General features: G+C 27.2%; 1 protein-coding gene across 1 annotated transcript; it reads left to right on the top strand.

Moving 5' to 3' along the window:
• Positions 1–174: 174 nt before the first annotated feature.
• LOC107442555 (coiled-coil domain-containing protein 149) lies at positions 175–18,012 on the top strand. Its single transcript, XM_016056140.3, has 12 exons — positions 175–607; positions 2,176–2,334; positions 2,781–2,837; positions 4,839–4,943; positions 6,987–7,109; positions 8,939–9,111; positions 9,307–9,379; positions 11,655–11,733; positions 12,702–12,846; positions 13,076–13,158; positions 14,845–15,099; positions 17,051–18,012. Exons 1-12 carry the CDS (start codon positions 557–559, stop codon positions 17,389–17,391), a joined length of 1,644 nt encoding a protein of 547 aa, XP_015911626.1. The 5' UTR covers positions 175–556; the 3' UTR covers positions 17,392–18,012.
• The last annotated feature ends 1,805 nt before the right edge of the window (positions 18,013–19,817 follow it).

Genomic DNA, 19,817 nt, shown 5'->3' with positions numbered 1-19,817 from the left:
AACTCTAATACATTTTATAATTAATAAATAAAATAATCATTGAATTTAGAGCAATATTAGACAGGTACATACTTTTCTTATTTAATAAATCAAAACTTTTTTATTTTTGTAATAAGGCGAGTCGCCTTTTTATTAAAATTCTATTTTGAGCAAGAATTAAATTTGAGTGGCAACTTATTGCAACCGGAAAAAGGAATACGCCGGAAACCGAATATCCAAATAAACAGACAAAAAAAGCAACAGCTGGTTAAAATCCTTGAATTTCAGATTTTTATTTTCCATTAAAAATATATTTGTGTATAGACAACATAAGCTCTTTCTCAAAACTATACTAACTTATATATTATTCCTTATTTCGCTGTATTATTTTGCGCATTTATTTTTATTGATCAATTTTAAAATTATTTTTAATGCCAGAGGAGATTTTTATTTGAATAAGATGTATTGAGCTAAGTGTTCTCTAATGTAATTTTGAATAAAAATTATTATCAGCAATATGACTGAATATAATGATTTTTTCATTATCTAATTTATAAATTTGTTGTCTTGGAACATCATGTCGAAATTTCAGAAACTTGAAGAAGACTATTTGTCTCTTTTGGCTGAGGTAAGATTAAAAAAAAGAAAATGCAATGTATACTAGCTTTTTTTAGCAAGAAGAACGTTATATATTTAAATATTTACTTCATATTTTTTAAATATAAATCTATGCGAGTCATGTTTTCTTAACGTTATCAATTTTAGTCAATCTTGATGTCATTAAACACAAGTCAAAATATTATTAGAAAATGATTGTGGTTGCAACTTTGACTTTTTTATAAGAATTAAAACTAGTGTAAAACACATGGACATTTATTGGTGCTTTAAGATTTTTTTAATAAATATTTAAATCTACTAATAAAGGAAAGACTGTCATTTGTAGACAGTCATTTGAAGCTGTTATAATATATTGTTGTTGTTGTTGTTGTTACTTTACGTCGCACTAGAGCTGCACAATGGGCTATTGGCGACGGTCTGGGAAACATCCCGGAGGATGATCCGAAGACATGCCATCACAATTTTGATCCTCTGCAGAGGGGATGGCACCCCCGCTTCGGTAGCCCGGCGACCTGCGCGCGAAGTCGAGCACTTTACGGTAGTATAGTTTAACGAGGACCAATACCCCACACCCTCGGTCCTTACGCAGAAGTCACCGAAGAAGTCACCTTACGCAGTATTTAAGTGGTCACCCACCCGCACACTGACCGTAGCCAGTGATGCTTGACTTCGGTGATCTGCTGGGAACCGTGTCTTAACGATCAGTCCACTGCGGGACTATAATATATTTAGTGCAAAATATAATTTGCTTGTTTTTAATAAATGTTTAATCTGCTAATAAAGCAGAAAAAGGCATTTTTTGTTGTTAGAGTTTACTGAGAAAAAATATTATTTGTTTGTTTTTAATAAATGTATGAATTTGCTAATAAAGGAGAGGAAGGCCTGTGGAGGAGATATAATTCATTGTAGAGTAAATTACTTTTAATGCTAACTACAAATGATCTATCACCATTAGTATGAAAAAAAATAAATATTTGTATATTCATAATTATTTGCGTATCTGATTGATCATGGATGAATATCATCCCAAGAACCGAAACCTCTGTATTGATTTGTAGGTCTAAGATTTATTTGCAGATTATCATGATTATTAGCATGATTTTTTTGTTACATGTTATACCTAAACCTATGTATTTAATTATCGAAATGCAGTCTTTTACATTGAGAATAAATTTTACTAAAATAATACATTGAACTGGAATAGAAAACAGACTCTGTTAATATTAAGCAAGATATTATGAATTTTGGATATTTAGTATGATTTTGGTATTGTATTTTATGTTATGTCCCTACTAATAGTTAAAATTATATGTTTTTTTTTAAATGAAGAATTTTATTGAAATAATATGTACTACTTTAATTATTTGTTAATTTAAACTTGTAAGTGTAAACTTGCATATAAAACACATTCTATTAATATTAAGTAAAATTTTACAAATTTCTCATATTTAATAGGATTTTAGTTTTGCATATTATGCTTGAAACTATTTGTTCAATAGTTGAAACAATGTGTTTCATATGAAATATGATTTCATTAAAATGATATGTTTGATATTGATTTTGTTTATCATTTTATAGTTTAACACGTTAAAGTGCAAACTGGAATGCAAAACAGATTCTCTATTAATATTAAGCCAGGAATTAGAAAAATGTCGATCTGAAAGAGACCAATATAAATTGATGGCTGATCAAATAAGAGATCGATACAATGCTTTAAAAAGAAGGATAGAAGGATGGGTAAGTCCGAAGTTTTACTTTATTCTACATTATAACTGAATTATATTTTGTTTTATATGCTTAAATTTGTCATCATATCCTAAGGGCTCAATGATTGAAAGAGTAAAGGACTCAAATTTTAAAAATAGTGTAAAAATCATCCAAAATTAAATCTAATGTTAGATAACTAACTATACATCATTATATAGCTTTATGTTAAAATAAATATTTTGATTTTAATACTATAATAAAGATGTGAGTACATTAATGAAATGAGAAGGGTATGTTGCTTTTGAACATGTAAGACTCTTAATAGGGTGTTCTTTATCTGCATAATATGCCCTTATCAATATTAATAAGATATGATAAGTGTTACATATTATGGCAGAATATTACTGTCAGTTTGAGCAAAATTATTTTTCTATTGACATATTTATTTATCTTTTAATTTGTTAAATGTTTTGTAGGGTCCTTCTTTAATGGAAGTGTATGATGTAGATGGATTGAAATGTGAGAAACAAAAGGTAATAACAACATTTATTTTAGCATAGATGCTTTATTGATTCCTTTTGTAAGATTTAATTGTTTTTATTTATTTATTATTATTTTGAAAGTAAAAGGTTAAATTTCAAACTAAACTGTAATAGAAAAATTATTCAACATAAGAAAAACTAAATTACATACATTAAAGCTTTTTAAACTTTGTCTACTCAGAACCGTAATTAGAAACATTTGTTTATCCTTCTTTGTACGTAAATGTTTATAGTATTTGCTGAATATCGATTGATACTACATTATGGATAGGTACATACTAAAAATTGTCCAGTTCAATATTAATAATATTGATACATAGCTGCAACCTGAGTAAACAATATCAAAATTTTTAATTTTAACTATTTTGGAGAAAAAAAATTCAAAAAATAACTTTATCATAGTGCATTTTAAATTTTAATATATTTAGGGATAGGTTTTGTTAATTTTTGTTTAGAATAGGAAGTTGATGTGATATTCTAAAATCAAAGTAAAAACCCCAATAATATTATATACTTAAGAGGAAAACTCGCCTCCTAGATCCTTCTAAGGAATGAGGTCTGTTGGATTTTCACAGTATTTGTTTACCTACTGTTGTTTCATCTCCCAGGTGGTGTGCAGTTTGCATTTTCGCCTTGGCAAGCTTAGGGGATCTCCGAGTCTCCTCGCTTAGGTTAAAAAAATATTCTAATGATTGTAAATACTGCTTAATGTAGTGCTGTTTAGTTTAGGATGCTATAAAAAATGAAGAAATAAAACAAAATGAAAGGAATAAGTATGACTTTAATTCTTTGTGGTTGTTAATTTTATATTTATTTAAAGAAGGTAAACACTTTGAGAGGACATTTAAGCGAGAGATATTATTCTAATTATAGTTAAAAAACAAATCAAAACACATTAGTTTTCTTTTGTATCTGCAAAATTTTTTTAAAATTGAAGTGCTGTGTATGATATGATTTTTTTAAATTTTGAATTTGATTTTTTAACTTAAAATTTCTTCAATACTTTTGATATATTTGTTAATAAAGATATTAGTTAATCAATTATTCATAATCAATTTTCAATAACTTATAGTTTCTTAAAAATATTAATTTTTCTCTCTGTTTCTTTCATATTAGCAAGTAAGAATTAATTGAAATTTTATCACTTAATTTTACCCTATCTGAACTAATAAGTGCCAAAAATGATTCTTTTATAAGTCTTGTTAGCAGAAAGAAACAGCTAAGTTTAACTAAGTACAACAAATATATTTTATCATAAACCAGAATCAGATTTATTATTGATTTATCAGATGTTCTGATAATAAATCATATTTTTTCATCGAAATTAATGATTGTTTGAAAGAAAGTTCAAAGAAGTCATTGAAAATTTCAGTATTGCTTAAAATTTTTATATTATGATTTCTTTATTTTGGATTTGTATTGGTCTCTATAAAATTTTAGCAATACACTGTGCAAGTTTATTGTTTATTATTCCATTGGGAGGTGTGTCTAGTTAAGTTTAAAAAAACTCTGCTTTTTTCCCTTTAAAGTGTTTGTCACAGGTATTTTTTTTTAATTCTTTTAAAATAAATTTGTTTGAGTGATTACTCAATTTCCTGATTGTTATATGAACTCTCTTTCGATGTATTTAAACTCAGAATGTTATTTATTTCCATTGTGTTACTTTATAATTTCAAAGAGCTCTAATCGATTCTTTAGTTTAATTTTTCAATGATTTACTAAAATGTCACTTCTGCTCTTAATTCATATTGTTAGCTTTTCGGAATCAAAACTTTTATTTACGACTTTGAAAACTTTATATTATTTGTTTACTTTTCGTGTATTCTAATTTTATTTGAAATAAAAGTGCATTTTTATAAAAAAATTATTAAAAGTGCGTTTCATTACAAAAGTTTTTTTAAAAATAATTTATTAATAAAAAAATTTAGATATTTGTTATGTGTAGTTTTATGAGCCTCATTTTTAATTTCTTTTTATTTGCTTTTATTTAAGAGCTTAGCGCAGTTGTTATGTGAATTGAAAGAGCAAAACAAAATTCTGAGGTATAAAAATGAAGATTTAAGACAGAGATTGGACGATACACAGGGGGATGTTAAGGTTTGCAAATTTATTAGTTTTTATTTTGTAAACATTTATTTCTGAATAATCTGTATAGTAAAGCTCTTTTCTGAAATAATTATTATGTACTTTGAAGTTATACTTTTTTAAATCAAAAATATGAACATGTGTCATGCATTTTATTGTTGGAAATATGGAATTTTTAATATTGATTGTATTTTATTTCAGTTATCTGATATAGTTATTTTTTAATATTGATTGTATTTTATTTCAGTTATCTGATATAGTTATCAGAATTTTTAACATAAATTTAAATTTAGTTTTATTATATTCTTGATTCAGTTATGAATTTTCAATTTTATTTAAATCCTTTTTTTCAGATACTTACATTTTAGTTTTAATTAGATTAGACTTATTGTTTACTTTAAACTTGATTAAATCTTGACTTTATTTTTGATAGTTTATTCTATATTGGAAGTAAAAGCGGCTGGTGGGTGGTTTGACCACTTTGCCATAATTATGCTGTTGTTCACAAAATTGTTTCTTTAGCTTTAACCTCTATTGCTCCTTAATCCTAATTGGGTTCATGCGAAAATGCTTAAATTTTTGATTTGCTTGTCATAGGTCTATGTTTTTCATATCTTAATCAAAAGATTCAATTTTTTAAAAAAAAATTGTTTTAGTTAGTGATATTGAAAATTTAATGGGAAAATATTAATGGTAAATTTAATGTTTATTGGTAAATGTGTAATTACTAATTATGTGGTAATTTAGCGAATCATTTTTTTTATGTAATAAATATTTCATCAAGTAATATTTATTCATTATAATAAGTGATGAAAGATTGACTATTATTTTGTAAAAAAAAATCAGAAATAGTACAAGAAGTAGTAGTATTCAGAAACAAGAGATTTTAAAATTACATCCAGTGATAAAAAAAAAACAATATTTATTGTCAAAATATAATATTAATATTTAAGTTCGAATGAACTTTGGTTTTAAATTACATTTGTTACACACCAATGATAATTTTAGATTTAAGAACAGATCAGCAATTTTCAAACATCAGTCAATTAATATAATTATTCAACGTTTTCCTTAGCTTTAAATGATAAACACCAAGTTGAACAATAAAAGGAAAAATATTTTAGCAAACAGAACTTTTTTAGAGGCAGGAAATTTTTTGCTAATATTTCTAGTATTCATATTTTTCATTAAGCTTTTTTCTGAATGTTTTTGTTTGAAATCTTTTGTTAGCATTATGTTTTTTAATTTTATATATTCAGGGCTGATTGTGCTCTGGAAAAAAATCCGGATTTCCGGATTTTTCGCTGACAGTGATCCGGAAGTTTCCGGAGATCGAAGGTCCAGTCTTTTAAAAAAATTATTGATCACAGAATTTCCGGAAATCAAATTTTCGAAGGTGGAACTTAAAAACACAGTATATTTGTTTGTAAGGGAGAGCCAGATACTTTATAAACTTATATTCATGATTAATATTTTTTTATCAGTAAATAGTTATTATAATCATAAACATATTTACAAATAAACAAAGAAAGACATATTAGTAAATTTTATTTGCTTCTCCAGGTCATCATAGGTATGTGTAAATGGTATAGGTATGTGTAACTCAAGAAATTTTCCTGAATTTTGACTTGGGCTCACAATCACCCCTGTATATTACATAATCAGCCTATATTTTTCAATGAATACGTAAATGTTATCTGTACTACATTTATTTAAGTTTTTTGTTAGTTACTTTTTTGAGTTGTTCTTTATTGAGTTATTGTTGATATAACAATGTAAAACTTTCTTTATCTTAATAAATTCAATGCATTTATTTATGCCATTATCTAAAGATAATAATTTCTGCGCATGAATATGTTTTCTATTACTTTTCTAAGGGGAGAAAAGCTTTCATTTCCTTATAGCAGGTAACTTGCAGTAAAATTCTCACTGCTTGAATGCAAATATTTAATAAATTAAATTTTTTCTATTCAATGCATATTATTTTTTAGTTTTTGATTAAGAATTATTTCATTGGAGTTAAGTAAATTAAAATCAGTTTTTGATCTTTTGTAGATTTTACGGGAGGAAATTACAAAACTATCTTCAGATTCTGGTAATGAGTTTTGGTCATCAGAATTTGTGCCTTTCTCTGAAAAAGAGGCATTGGTAACCCAACTGGAAATCCAAAAGTTAAAGGTAACACTATCATGACTTATTTATTCAAATTGTTTTTGAACAATTTTATCTCTCTTTTTATAACTATTTTTTATGTTATTCAAATGTTAAATGTTTCAAAATTTTAATTCTATGTGTTACTATTTTGTATTAAATTGTATGATGCAATATTTTTTACAAAAAATATATGTTAATAACTTATGTCTGTAACCCAGTTTCTAAGCTTGAGTATTAATTTGGTGCAAAAAGTAATAAAAATAAAATATATTTTATTATGCAGAATTTAGTACTCTAATCTAAATTAACTTGATTACTATTATGTGACTTTTTTTTATATGTAGAGTTAGATTAATGAAATATAATGAAATAAATATGAAATTACTTTTTATTTTTAGTTGCTATAATTATATCATATTGGTATAATATTAATAATGGTTTAACTGATAGATATAATAGCTTAACTGCTAAGTATAATATTTTAAATATGAGTAGATAGATAATTAATTTAATTGATTATTATATTATTATTTCTACTTTCAAATATTTATAAATGCTAATAATGTACAGTAAAGGAAATTCATAAAATGATATAGATTCTTTTTGGAAATAAAGACTTATTACTAAATTTTTGAAGTGATGACAGTCACTTGTCGATAAGTCTACTCCTAAAAGTTTGATCCTACATCATATATGCACTTTCCATCTCTTTATTAGGTCGTCAAGGGTAAAAATTTTCGTTAATAATATTATCAATTTTATCACCTTTCAGGGGTCTGTCCTAGCCAAATTTACTACCGTTTAGCGGTACCTTCACAAATTCAACTTTCGGAAAACGATAGTTTCACAAAATGCTTTTTCTTAAAAATTTCATTATTGTGTATCGTAAGAAATGATAAATCCATGTTTTAACTATATTTTTGTGTTGATTTTTTAAAATGATTTTTAATTTTCACAAATTATGTATAAATTTTCACTAAATAGGTACCTCTCAGAAAAACCTAGGCAGACCCCAGGCTTATTATTTGACATTGGATTAATTCTTTATCTTTATTTTACCTCTTCTTTATTGGGAAGTTACCATCTGCTTAAGAAAATCATTGAAGGCTCTAAAAAGTAAAAAAAACTGGTGAAAATGGAATGCTTGAAAGTTCTTACAAAGAATGGGTTCTTACACTGATCTTGCAGCATTGCAAACTATGTGAAACATTAACGTTGTATTTGGCTCTAATGTTTCTTACTCAACAGATAGTATTAAATCAGTTTATCAAATTTTATGCTAGTAACCAGACTAACCAGACTCCCTTATAATTTTCACTTCACTTTCAATTTGGTGAGCTTTTTTGTTAAAAATAAGAATCAATTAAATTCAGAAAATGTTGCAAAACTGGACTTTTAGGAATTCTTCAACTCTCGTCTGCCAAGGTTATGTAGCACCAGAACAACATGCAGTTTAAATGGCAAAATTGTATGGACAATATGGGTGCATACTTTGTTGAATTGAATATTTTCTTACAGTTGTAAAAATTATCAAACAACATTGCCTTTCTTTCCTACAAATTTCATTATTGATAAACTAATATTTTAAGTGCTGTTCTCTTCTTTCACTCCAATTTTCATTAAATCAAAACAGACCGAAAACAATAAAACTGATTGTGGTTTAACTTTTTATTATTATTCGTTCTTCAAATGCCTATAAAAATTTTGATAGGCATAAGAAGTATTAATACTTTTTATATTTGAAATAAATTATGTTTTAAATGAGTTATTCTAGCATTTTGTAAAAAGTGTTTATTAAAACCATGCCTAGTTTCATTTAAAATATTGATTTTTCACATTATTTCTTTGTTTAGTGTTTACAACTAACTCAAGATCTAGAATCAGTGTTTGATGAAAAAGAAGAATTGGTTACAGCTAGAGATCAATATCGACATAAATTTGAAAGGTTAAATCAACAGATGAATTATGTTTTAAGAGGTGATCAAAAAAGACCCATTGATATTGACGGTGTATTAATGGAAAACAGGTAAAATTCAAACCTTCTTTATATTCTATGATAAATTAAAAATTGTGCATTAAATTATGCTTATTAAGGAAAATAATTGGAAAAATTTTCAAAATCTTGATTTTACTAGCATTTTTACGTCAGAAAGTAATCTAATTTATTATTTCTGTTTATTAGCAATAATTTTATTCTTTTTTTAATTTTTTTAACTTGCAGATACTTAATAGAAAGGATAAAACAAGTTGAAGAAGAAAAGACAGTTACTTCTGCTGCTCTTGAAAAATGCAAAGTAAACATAGTTTTTTTTTTCAAACTCATTTTTAATGTTTATTTCCACTTTAGAAGATTGTGTTTGTCTAAATTGGGTTATTATTACTTATGGGATGATGGGAACCATATACTCATACATTTAATGTTTCAGTAATCATTTAAAAAATATATTGAACAACTGAATCCATGAATTTACTAAATTGATCTATGAATATCTGAAATGAAAACAAAAAACATACTAAAATAACTGCATCAACAAAAAATAAGTAAACTGAATATTAGTCAAAATATTTTATTTACTAAATTTATCTACGAATATCTGAATGAAAACATAATCTATTCTAAAGTAACTGCGTATTTCTCTATGAAAAATAAAGTGAAATTTTTTTCTATTAATGATGCAGACACTTTTGGTGAAAAGCTAACAATGTGATATTGTCAATTTCTAGTCAAGAATTAGTGGTAACAAACTAAGTTTAATACAATTTTGATCACAATTTTTCTGCAAACACTTTTTTTCTAATAGTGCAAATAACAAGATTATACAGTGGACATGTCTTAACTTTATGGGTCACTCTCAGAATTGGAGAGCATAAGGTTAAATAAATCAGAATTGCTATTTCTAAGTAAAGATTCTGTGCCTGCGTGTTCCTTTACTAGATTAATCTCAAAATAAGAATTTTCCTTTTTGGGAAATTTAATGCAGAAAGATTTCCTTCCCACATCTCTATTTATACTAATCAAATTATACTTATTGCCAATATTTAGTGAAGTTCTCACACATCTTAAGTGGTCTAATTTATATTTCAGAAATATTTTTAATATTGATGTTTCTATGAGATAATTTTTAAATTGTAACATTATAGTTGTATATAAAATATTTTCATGATATTTACATAGAAATTTTTTAATTAATTTACAATTGCAATTTGTTGGAGGCTGTGCAAAAATAATTTTAAAATGATTTCATTATAATGAATTATAATGCTTATTGATTATGTAATGCTAATGAATTATATTAGCTTATTTATAATTAATGTAATTTCTATGTATTAGTTAAAAGAATGCTACCGAGTTCCAGAGATCATGGTTAAAGATATGAATGTTGGTGTTAAAGCTATGCATTTATTTGAGGAAAATTAACATTATCGAGTTGAAGAAACTCAGACTTCATTTTCATTTGCTTTATTTATTGTTTGCTCTTTGTTATGTTAATTTGCTTCCTAACAGATAGATGGCAACTAAATATAATTTTTAAGTTATAAAAGACATATGATTTGAAATGTTTCAGGGAAGCATAAATCAAAAGTTTTAATGGTAATTTCAAAATATATACATTTCTATATCTTAAATAATTGCAAAAAAAAGAGATTTTTTTTACTTAGATTATTTATAGAATATTAATATACTTATCATTTAGTATTTTAAGCTTACATTAAAATCTGATAAACTGTCACAAATATTGTATAGACCCTTATCATTTTGAAATTACAATCAGACTTCTATTTGACGAAGTCGCTAAGTCTCGATAATAAGTTCGTTATATGGAAAATTCATTAATAGAAAAACCCCTTTTGAAATACATAAAAACACATAACAAGTTTTAAATTCATAAACTCTAGACACAATTAAAATAGAATTTGATACACCTTTATCTTGTAAACTAGTATGTACTATTTATTTTATAAATCTTTACCATGAAGGAAATCTGCATGGAAAGCAAACATAGAGCAAAACATTATCCAGTGCAACACTGTCATGCTACATGCATTTTCAACTTTAAAAAGCTAAATTTATGTATAGAACTATAGCTGCATTCATTATAAAAGTAATTTTAAACATACATTACCACATGCATTCTTAAGTTTAGTTATTACTGATAAAATCTGTTAATTTTGTCAGGGTTTTTCGTTTGAAATTCAAACAAAAAGGGAAAGGGATTTTACTGCTTTCTCTAAAAGTTAAGTAGCTTCGGAAATTAATTTAAGGTAATTTCCCCCTTAAAATACGTTAACAAGTTTGAAATGTACTAATGTATTTTGTGAAATAAGGAAAGTGGATCGCAAAGAAAAGTGTGTAAAATAGAAAATTCTCTTTGCGATTTGGAAGTTATTTTACGAAGAAATTTCCCAAATGTTCTTGGTTCCTCGAAAAATATCGTAAAATACAGAAATTTGCAAAATGGAAGTTCGTTTAATAGAAGTTTGACTGTATTTGGAGAATGATGTATTTTATTGATTAGAAATACCAGACTGACTTACTGACTTTGATGTTTTTTTAACCTTTTTTTGTAGCTTTTGCTCGAGAAAAAAAGAGTAAAAGGTGGAATGAGGAATTCCATAATGGCAGGGCTTACAATAACTGCTAAACAAGGTATACTTTTTAGAATAGAATTTCCTTAACATTGCATATTTAATCGCATTTTTTTTGATTTTTTAATTATTTCGTTACAGATTTTAGAAGTAAGTAACTCACTCCACTTGAATTTATTATTTTTAACATTTGTTATTTTACTTAGAATTCATGTATAAATTGTTTCCAATTTATTTGATGTAGATTAATTAATGTTGTTTCATTACTTATTTTATTAGAAACATTATTTAAGAATAATTTCAATTCGTGCCTCATTTTATTATTAAATAACCTATCATTTCTTTTTTGTTGTTATAGTTAAGTTATTCATTTGTTATTTTTTGTTTCCTAATTTATTTTAATTATTGTTATTCATAACTTGAGACAATACTTCAATGTAATTACAGTATACTCTCAATATCTCAAAGTTGAAAGGAAGCTATAAAAATTTCAAAGTAGCAAGTTTTCGAGATAACAAGTTCAGAGCTAAATATGTTCTAAAAAGTAGAAAAATATATTCTAAAATATTACTCTAAAAAGTGGAGTCATGAAACATAATAATAACTACTAATAAATGTGTATGTAATGATAGTTGACTATAAGTCTAAGTACAACAATGATAATTTTATTTTTAAAAGTTAGACAAAAATAATTATGCATTTAATAGAAAAGAATTAGTTTACTGCAGACTTACATTGTGATTTTTCAGAAAAAATTTATTTTCTATTTCGAGAAAAAATTGGCATAACAAGGTTTTGAGAAGAAATTCTTTGACATAGGAATTTAAATTAACATTAGGTGGATATGTAATGCCATGGGGAAAAATATTTTTTTGATATAGCAAGGTTTTTGAGATATCAAGAGTATACTGTATAACATCTCATGTTATTTTTTAATATTTAATTTTTTCCTTTTTTTTCCGTTATCGATAAGTTATTCACTTGTTATTTTATTTTATTTCACAACTTATTTTAATTAATATTTTCTAGTTGAAACATTACTTCAGAACAATCCATTCTTAGATGTGTCTAGCAAGTCCTCAAATGCTGCTGAAATTCGTAATGTTATTATTACCTTACTGGAAAATTTAAACGATAAAAGTGTGGCTTTACTGCATCAACGGAAAGCAAACAAGTACTTTATTATTATTTCTATTTTAATTTAACATAGATTAGAAATATTAGAAACTGTAGATATTTTTTTGGATAATATGTAAATTGTTTTTTAAATTAAGCTAGTTGATACTTAATAAATCAATAAAAGTTCTACAAAAATGGAAATGTTAAAGCATAAATGTAGTTTTCAATTTAGAAGAAAAATATGTGAACTATACTTCAAGTTATATAAATATATTTTTTTTCAGAATTCTTGGAAGCAGGATATCAGAATTGGAAGATCGAATTAAATCAATAGAAGTTACAAGTTTCTGTCATAATTCTGATTCTAGTAAGCATTCATCAATGTAATTTTATCAAACATAGAATTTTTTGTTATCATAGTTATTGTGTTATCATTGGTAATCATAATTTTACTGTTAGCTTACATTTAGACTTTATTTACATCTTTATATTGCTTCATTTATAGTTTTGCATTTAGGTTTTTTTAGTCTTACTTATTGCTAATGTTGTTCATTTTTTAATAAATTTCTTAAAGAAAGTAGTTAAACTTGTTAGTTATGCAGGAACGCAGTTATGATAAATGATACAAAAACCTCAATTAAATTCTCAAAAAGGTTGAAATATAACTATAAAGGGCTTGGAGTTATATAGTGATACAAATTTGAAATTACATATGTATATACACTGCTCAAAACAATGAAAGGATATTGATGTAATTGGGCTGAGCATGCACCTGGAGAATTGTTTGAATGCTTGATACACTATCGACAGATGTTGTAGGCTATATAAGATAAAAAAGACATTTGTTTGGCAGAAAAAAATGCATTTTACTGAGCATTTGGGTACGAAAGGAAATAGCACAATTTGTGCATATGAGAAAAACAAATAAAAAAAGGTCTTCACTTAAAAGAAAATCATTTTTAATAGGAAGTGTTTCTCTGGACAGCCGGCAACGTTGAACACCTTGGAGGCATTGAGTCAATGAGATTATTAATGAGGGGCTGGGGTTTTCTGTCCCACTCCTCTAGAAGAGCACTTTCCAGTTTTTGATGAGTTTGTGGGGGTTGTAAACCTTCAACAATTCGTCTGCTTAGAATGTCCCAAACATGCACAATTGGGTTCATGTTCGGAGAACACGCTGACCAATCCATCCGTATGATTCCTTCCTCCAAAAAGAAATCGTTCACCAAGTTAGCACGATGTGACCTGAAATTGTCACCCTTTAGCATGAAGTCATCTCCAGTTGTTGCTGCATAAGGGACTACAATAGGTCTCAGGATCTCATCTCTATATCAGTGACCAGTCAGAGTTCCATTTTAATGATATGGAGATCAGTTTACCCATTAATGGAAATGCTCAAACCTCCCCCTTCCTACAACAAACACAGGATTGTTTCTAGTGCCACATTCCCTCCAGATGAAAATACGCCGATTATCAGGATGAACAGAAAAACGGGACTCTTCAGAGAAAAGAATATTGTGTCATTCATTTCTCCTCCAGTTCACATGCTCTGCTGCCCACTCCCTCCGGACACGATGGTGCCTTGCTGTTAATGTGACACACACCATTGGTCAGCGAGCATTCATAGCTACAGCGGGAAGGCGGTTTCGGATAACATGTGTCAAAACTGTGGTGCCAGTAGCTGAGCAAAGGCTTTCTATTTAATTACTGAAATAATATGTTACAACTATCTAAAATGAATTTAATATCTATTACCATTAAAAGTTATGATAGTTCTAAGTAATTCTATCTGTCTCAAGCTCTGAGTAATCTTATGTATCTTGTGCTCTAAGTTATCTTATGTATCTTGGGCTCGTGTGGGCTTGAATTAAAATTCTTCAGGCTCGGTTCTCTAAAAGTGAGCTTGAACTCCTCTCTAACCTTAAAGCATTCCTACCTCTGTTGTTTTTTTGCAAAAGAAGAGCTTTAATAATTACTATCAAGCTTTTTAGAGTCACCTTGCCCCAATATAATGACGGTTCTGAATTTAATTATTGTGACTTTTTCTTTATAGATCAATATTCCCTTCTTTTGCATTCACTGAAATCTATAGAGATGCCTCCAGATGGTAAGGAAACAGTTGGCATGACACTTCCATGTCCTGAAAAAGCTCTTGAAGGGGAGGGAGATATATCCGGAAACCCTCCCGATGATCAAAGTCTGAAAAGTGACGACCAGTTTTCTCCATCTGAAATAAGTTTAGATATGAGAACTCATTCTGGTTTCAGTGATTTAGACATTCTTCCAACTAAAGAGTTTACATCATCAGGTACTGTAATTTTGTTTCTTAAGTTCATAAACATTTAAAAATAATGAGTAAATTATTTCGTTATTAGTGTTGTTAGTTTATATACGCATCTATGTGTGTAGTATGTTTATATATTTTATGTGTTGTTATATTGTCATTATTTGCGAGTGGTACAAATGAAGTAGTTTATAGGAAGAGACACAATTTATTTGCATTTAATAAGCTTCTCCAACTAGAATGCTGGAGGTCAAACACTTAACACTAGACTTGAGGATTTCTTAGTGTTAAATTTAATTAGTGGCTAGAGTTTGAAAAGTTTCAACTAGTGGCTAGGGAAACTGAGATTTTCTTTATCTTTAAATGGTACAAATGCAGTTGTTTTTATAATTAGAGATACGAGATATTTATATACAATAGCTTTATAATAGTGGAATGTCACAAGATAGAAATATAATTAGAGATACTAGATATTTGCATACAAGAGCTTTATAAAAGTGGAATGTCACAAGTTGAACACTTAATGTTAGAATCATAATGATTCCAGTGTTGAGTGTTTGACTAGCAATTAAGCGGTCTCCAGTGTTTGATTAATGGCTAGTGTTATTGATATATGGTTTCACTATTTGAGTAGTATATACAAGTTTATGTACTATTTGCATACAATAAGCATCACAAAATGAAAACGTTACTAGTTAAACAACTACTAGTTGAATTCTAATTAATGCAAGTCATTGTTACTAGTTTATTGTAATTAATTTGTTCATGTCACTAATTTAAATGCTGATTTTAAAGACTATTCAAAGTAATTGCCTAATTCAATTCAAATTGAATTAATATTGGTTAGAATCAGTGTTAAAATATTGATTTTAGAAAAGTCAGTTGCTATTTTTAATTGATTTTGTTCAATTGAATGTTTTATCTCTCAAGTAATTTTAAAATTTAATTGTTTTTACTTTATTAAAAAATATGAAAATGTAATTAAAATTGGATTTTTGGATAAATTGACATTAAAAAATGATACTAGTTGTAAAAGGATCACACTATAATATATGGATTAAGTAAATAATCCCTAGAAACTGAAACAAAAAGGTAAACTTGGTTAAAAACTTCGTTGGCTTCAAAAAGTATAAAGATGGTAATAAAAGGTGACACCTTTCTCATGTTTGAAAATAAGCACCTATTTCAAAAATTGCCAGACATGAATGAAGAAGTCAATGATATGCAACATAAAATGTAGAATTGCCATGAAAAAAGAAGAAATATTTCTGAAAAGCAAAACTAGAATTCCGCAGTGGCCAAAAGAGACAAATCAGGGCAAAATACATTCATGCAATGCAATGAAAAGGTAGTGAGGAACTCATGACGTTAACAGGGTTATTGACATTTATATGAATGAATTAAAATTCTAGAGAATTAAGATGAGCTGATCTCTGGAAATAATTTTGGTATTGTCAAAATCCAGTTTATGCCCAAGATTCCAAGAATGGACGGCATTTGATGATTTATCGCTTTCTTAATAATGGACATATCGATCATGTTCCTATATCCGATCATGATCCTTCATCCGATCATGTATCATGTATCCAATCATGATCCTTTTTTCTCTGTTTTGTTCTTAGTTCCCGCAGTTTTTCTTGTGTTGTTTTTCACCTTTGTTTTTCCTTTTTTGCAGTTGCAACTTTACATTTCAAGTTTTAAATCACTTTTGCTTCCATCATTCAGGTCTGGTAAGTCTTGGAGAATGAATGCTTATTTTTGGGCGCTTGAAATATGTTAACTTTTATTACCATCTTTATATTTTTTAAAACTAATGAAGTTTTTAATCAAGTTTAAAATATTATATGAGTTATAAAAATTTTAATTAATTTTAATTTTATTTATGATGAACTGAATTATTAACATTTCTTTTTCCTTACATTCTCTTTCAAAAGTATAAATTTATCCTGCTTTTTTAAATAATATCTTTTCATAGGGTTAGCATTTGAAAGACAAGAAAGTGTTAGTAGCTGTAGCCACTACAGTGATTCAAAACTTAGTTATGATTCTCTTTCCCCAAGTCGTGATCCAAAAAATGTGCATAGTGACTCTGACCTCAGCCCCATGAAAGCGACTAAAAAAACGCCTTCATATTCTGTAAATAGTGATCGCCGTGATTGGACGTCATTAGATGTAGAGGATTTGCCTTTAAAATTACAGAAATTTGTTGAAAATGCATTTTCTGAAATTGAAAAAAATTCTGAAAGTGACACTGTCGTGAAAAGTCCTCTACGCAAAGCAAGAAATGAAAGTGTGAAAATAGATCCCGATTGCTGACAAGAAATTAGTCAAGCTCATACTGAAAAGATAGCCTAGAAATCAAGAGTAATTGTTAATGATCTGTATAATAACCAAGTTATTCAATGTTTAATTATTTATTTTTGTTGGTTCTTGCTTGTAAATCAATTTAGTGTGTAGCTAGTCATGATGTATTTCCAGAACTTATATATCTCATGAAATTAATTTATTTGCATTTAAGCATGTTATACATGATCTCATGATGTTTTTGAAATAGTATGTACTTAAATTCATTTTACTTATGCTATATATTTTCAAACCATGTTATTTCATATCTTATCCAATTGTGAAAAGATTTCTAGAATGATGTATTTTATTATGTATTTTATTATGCTCTTTTATCTAAATTTATTTATTACTATCAATTTATTATGACATAAACTCTAAACTCAGTGGCGCGACAGCCCATAGAGGGCCAAGGCCTACTGTGCCCATCTCAGTTTTCTTGACCTTGGGCTCTGGGGTGAAGGATCAGACGTTCCGGTTAGGTGGTCAGCCAAACCCAGTGTTTAGTTCCCAAGCATGCTTGGTACTCATTTATCGACCCACTAAAGGGATGAAAGTCTGTGTCGACCTTGCCCGGCCCGAGGATCGAACCCAGGACCTGTGGCACGGGAGCCCTAAGCGCTACCACTCAGCCACCAGGCATCTTATTATGACATAACAGGATAATTATTTTATAAGTAACTCATTAATTTAAATTTAATAGTGTTTTCATAGAGTGTTTTTAACAAATCTTTGAGTATTCAGGTACGTATTTCAGACTTCTGTGAAAAGAAGTGCTATGTTAATTCTGCATTTTTTTAAAAATATCATTGAACTTAATGCTTAGAATTTGAATTTTTGAAACAATTTTGTTCTCTTTAATTGTATTTTGTACTTACTACGTGCTTTTGACATACCTGCCAACTTTTACGCATTTGGCGTAAAATTTTATTTTTATATTTAAAGTGGTAGTAAAATGTATGCTTTCTATATATTCCTTGCATTTATAAGCTTCATTTTATAATCTTCTTGACCACCACTATTTTTTTGAATAATTAAGCATCTATATTAATATGTAATATTGTTGTGGTAGTCCGTATAAGCCTTCTCATACATTATATGTGTCTGCCTAAAATTGTAATTTAAATTCCATTCTACTACCACGGAGGAAAATCATCCTCGAAGGGATTAAAAGTTGGCAGGTATGTTTTGAGCACAAATATTAAAAATTCTAAGCCATATTTATTCGTCAGATAAAATCAAAAAGCAGATTCATTATTTTTGTTCATTAAAATTGCATGAAGAAATGAAAAGCTATGATGTCATTGATATGTAACATATGTTTCAATATATGTTTTAATTGGTTTAAATCTCACTTGCAATTGAAGTTTTGATATTTTTTCAGATATTGTCATAATATGTATTTATGATCATTATATAGTTATAGGCTTCCATTATTTACTTATAATTGTAAAAAAGAAAGATTCAGAAACTAAGTAAATAAATAAAGAAAAAAATATAAGAGCCACTGGAATAAGACATATATTATTATCTTGAATTTATTAATCCCTTTTGGTGTGCCTTAAAAATAGTTCTTACATAAATAAATACTTTTCTTAAAATGTGTATTAGTGTGCATGCAAATTGTAGTTTTCTAGTGCACAACGATTCTAGTCGTAAACTTTTTTTCAGCATGTTCATATAAATAAATTCCCATGACTCTATGTAATATAGATATGTATCAAACTATACAGAGTTATCATCTAAATGTTAAAGTCATATTTTAAGTTTTTTTTTAATGTTGCTATAACTTTTTTGGGTAATTTTTTTTTTCTTAAATATTTATTGTTTACAGTGTATTCCTGATTATCTTTTGAAGATTATATGGAATGTGGATAATCTATAAATGTTGATAAAGTGTCCCCAAAATTTCTTTCAAAATTATTTATTGCAATAACGGTATTATATGACTTTGATTTACAGTATTTTAATTTAAATTAAAGAAAAGAAATATTTGTTTTATTTATTTTTCAAAAAAATTATGCATCTTGTGCTTTCTCTAAATATTGTATGATATTACCTGCCATCCCATGGCTTGTATCCCTTGATATCCAATTTATTATTGCAAAAAAAAAGTAAAATATAGAAATTTTTTGATAAAAGATTATGATAGAAAATTCATTTAATTAAAAAATAATATTTTATCAAGTTAACATTGTATTAAATATTTAAATATGAAATGTTAAGTTAAAAATTTTTTTATATGCCCTCATAATACCTATGAATTAAAAATTATTTTGTATTGAAATTTTGTTGTGTAATTTTTACAATGTTTACTTTGTATTTTTGTCATTTACGAAGCTACGAAATTTTCAAAACTAGTCATATACCATTTAAAACTTACTAGTTTTAAAAGGCCA

This window comes from Parasteatoda tepidariorum, chromosome 10 (genome assembly GCF_043381705.1).
Source record: "Parasteatoda tepidariorum isolate YZ-2023 chromosome 10, CAS_Ptep_4.0, whole genome shotgun sequence".
Classification (NCBI taxonomy): Eukaryota; Metazoa; Arthropoda; class Arachnida; order Araneae; family Theridiidae; genus Parasteatoda; species Parasteatoda tepidariorum.
Note: the sequence above shows the minus strand (reverse complement) of the source record. Positions and strands in the feature narration are given on the sequence as shown.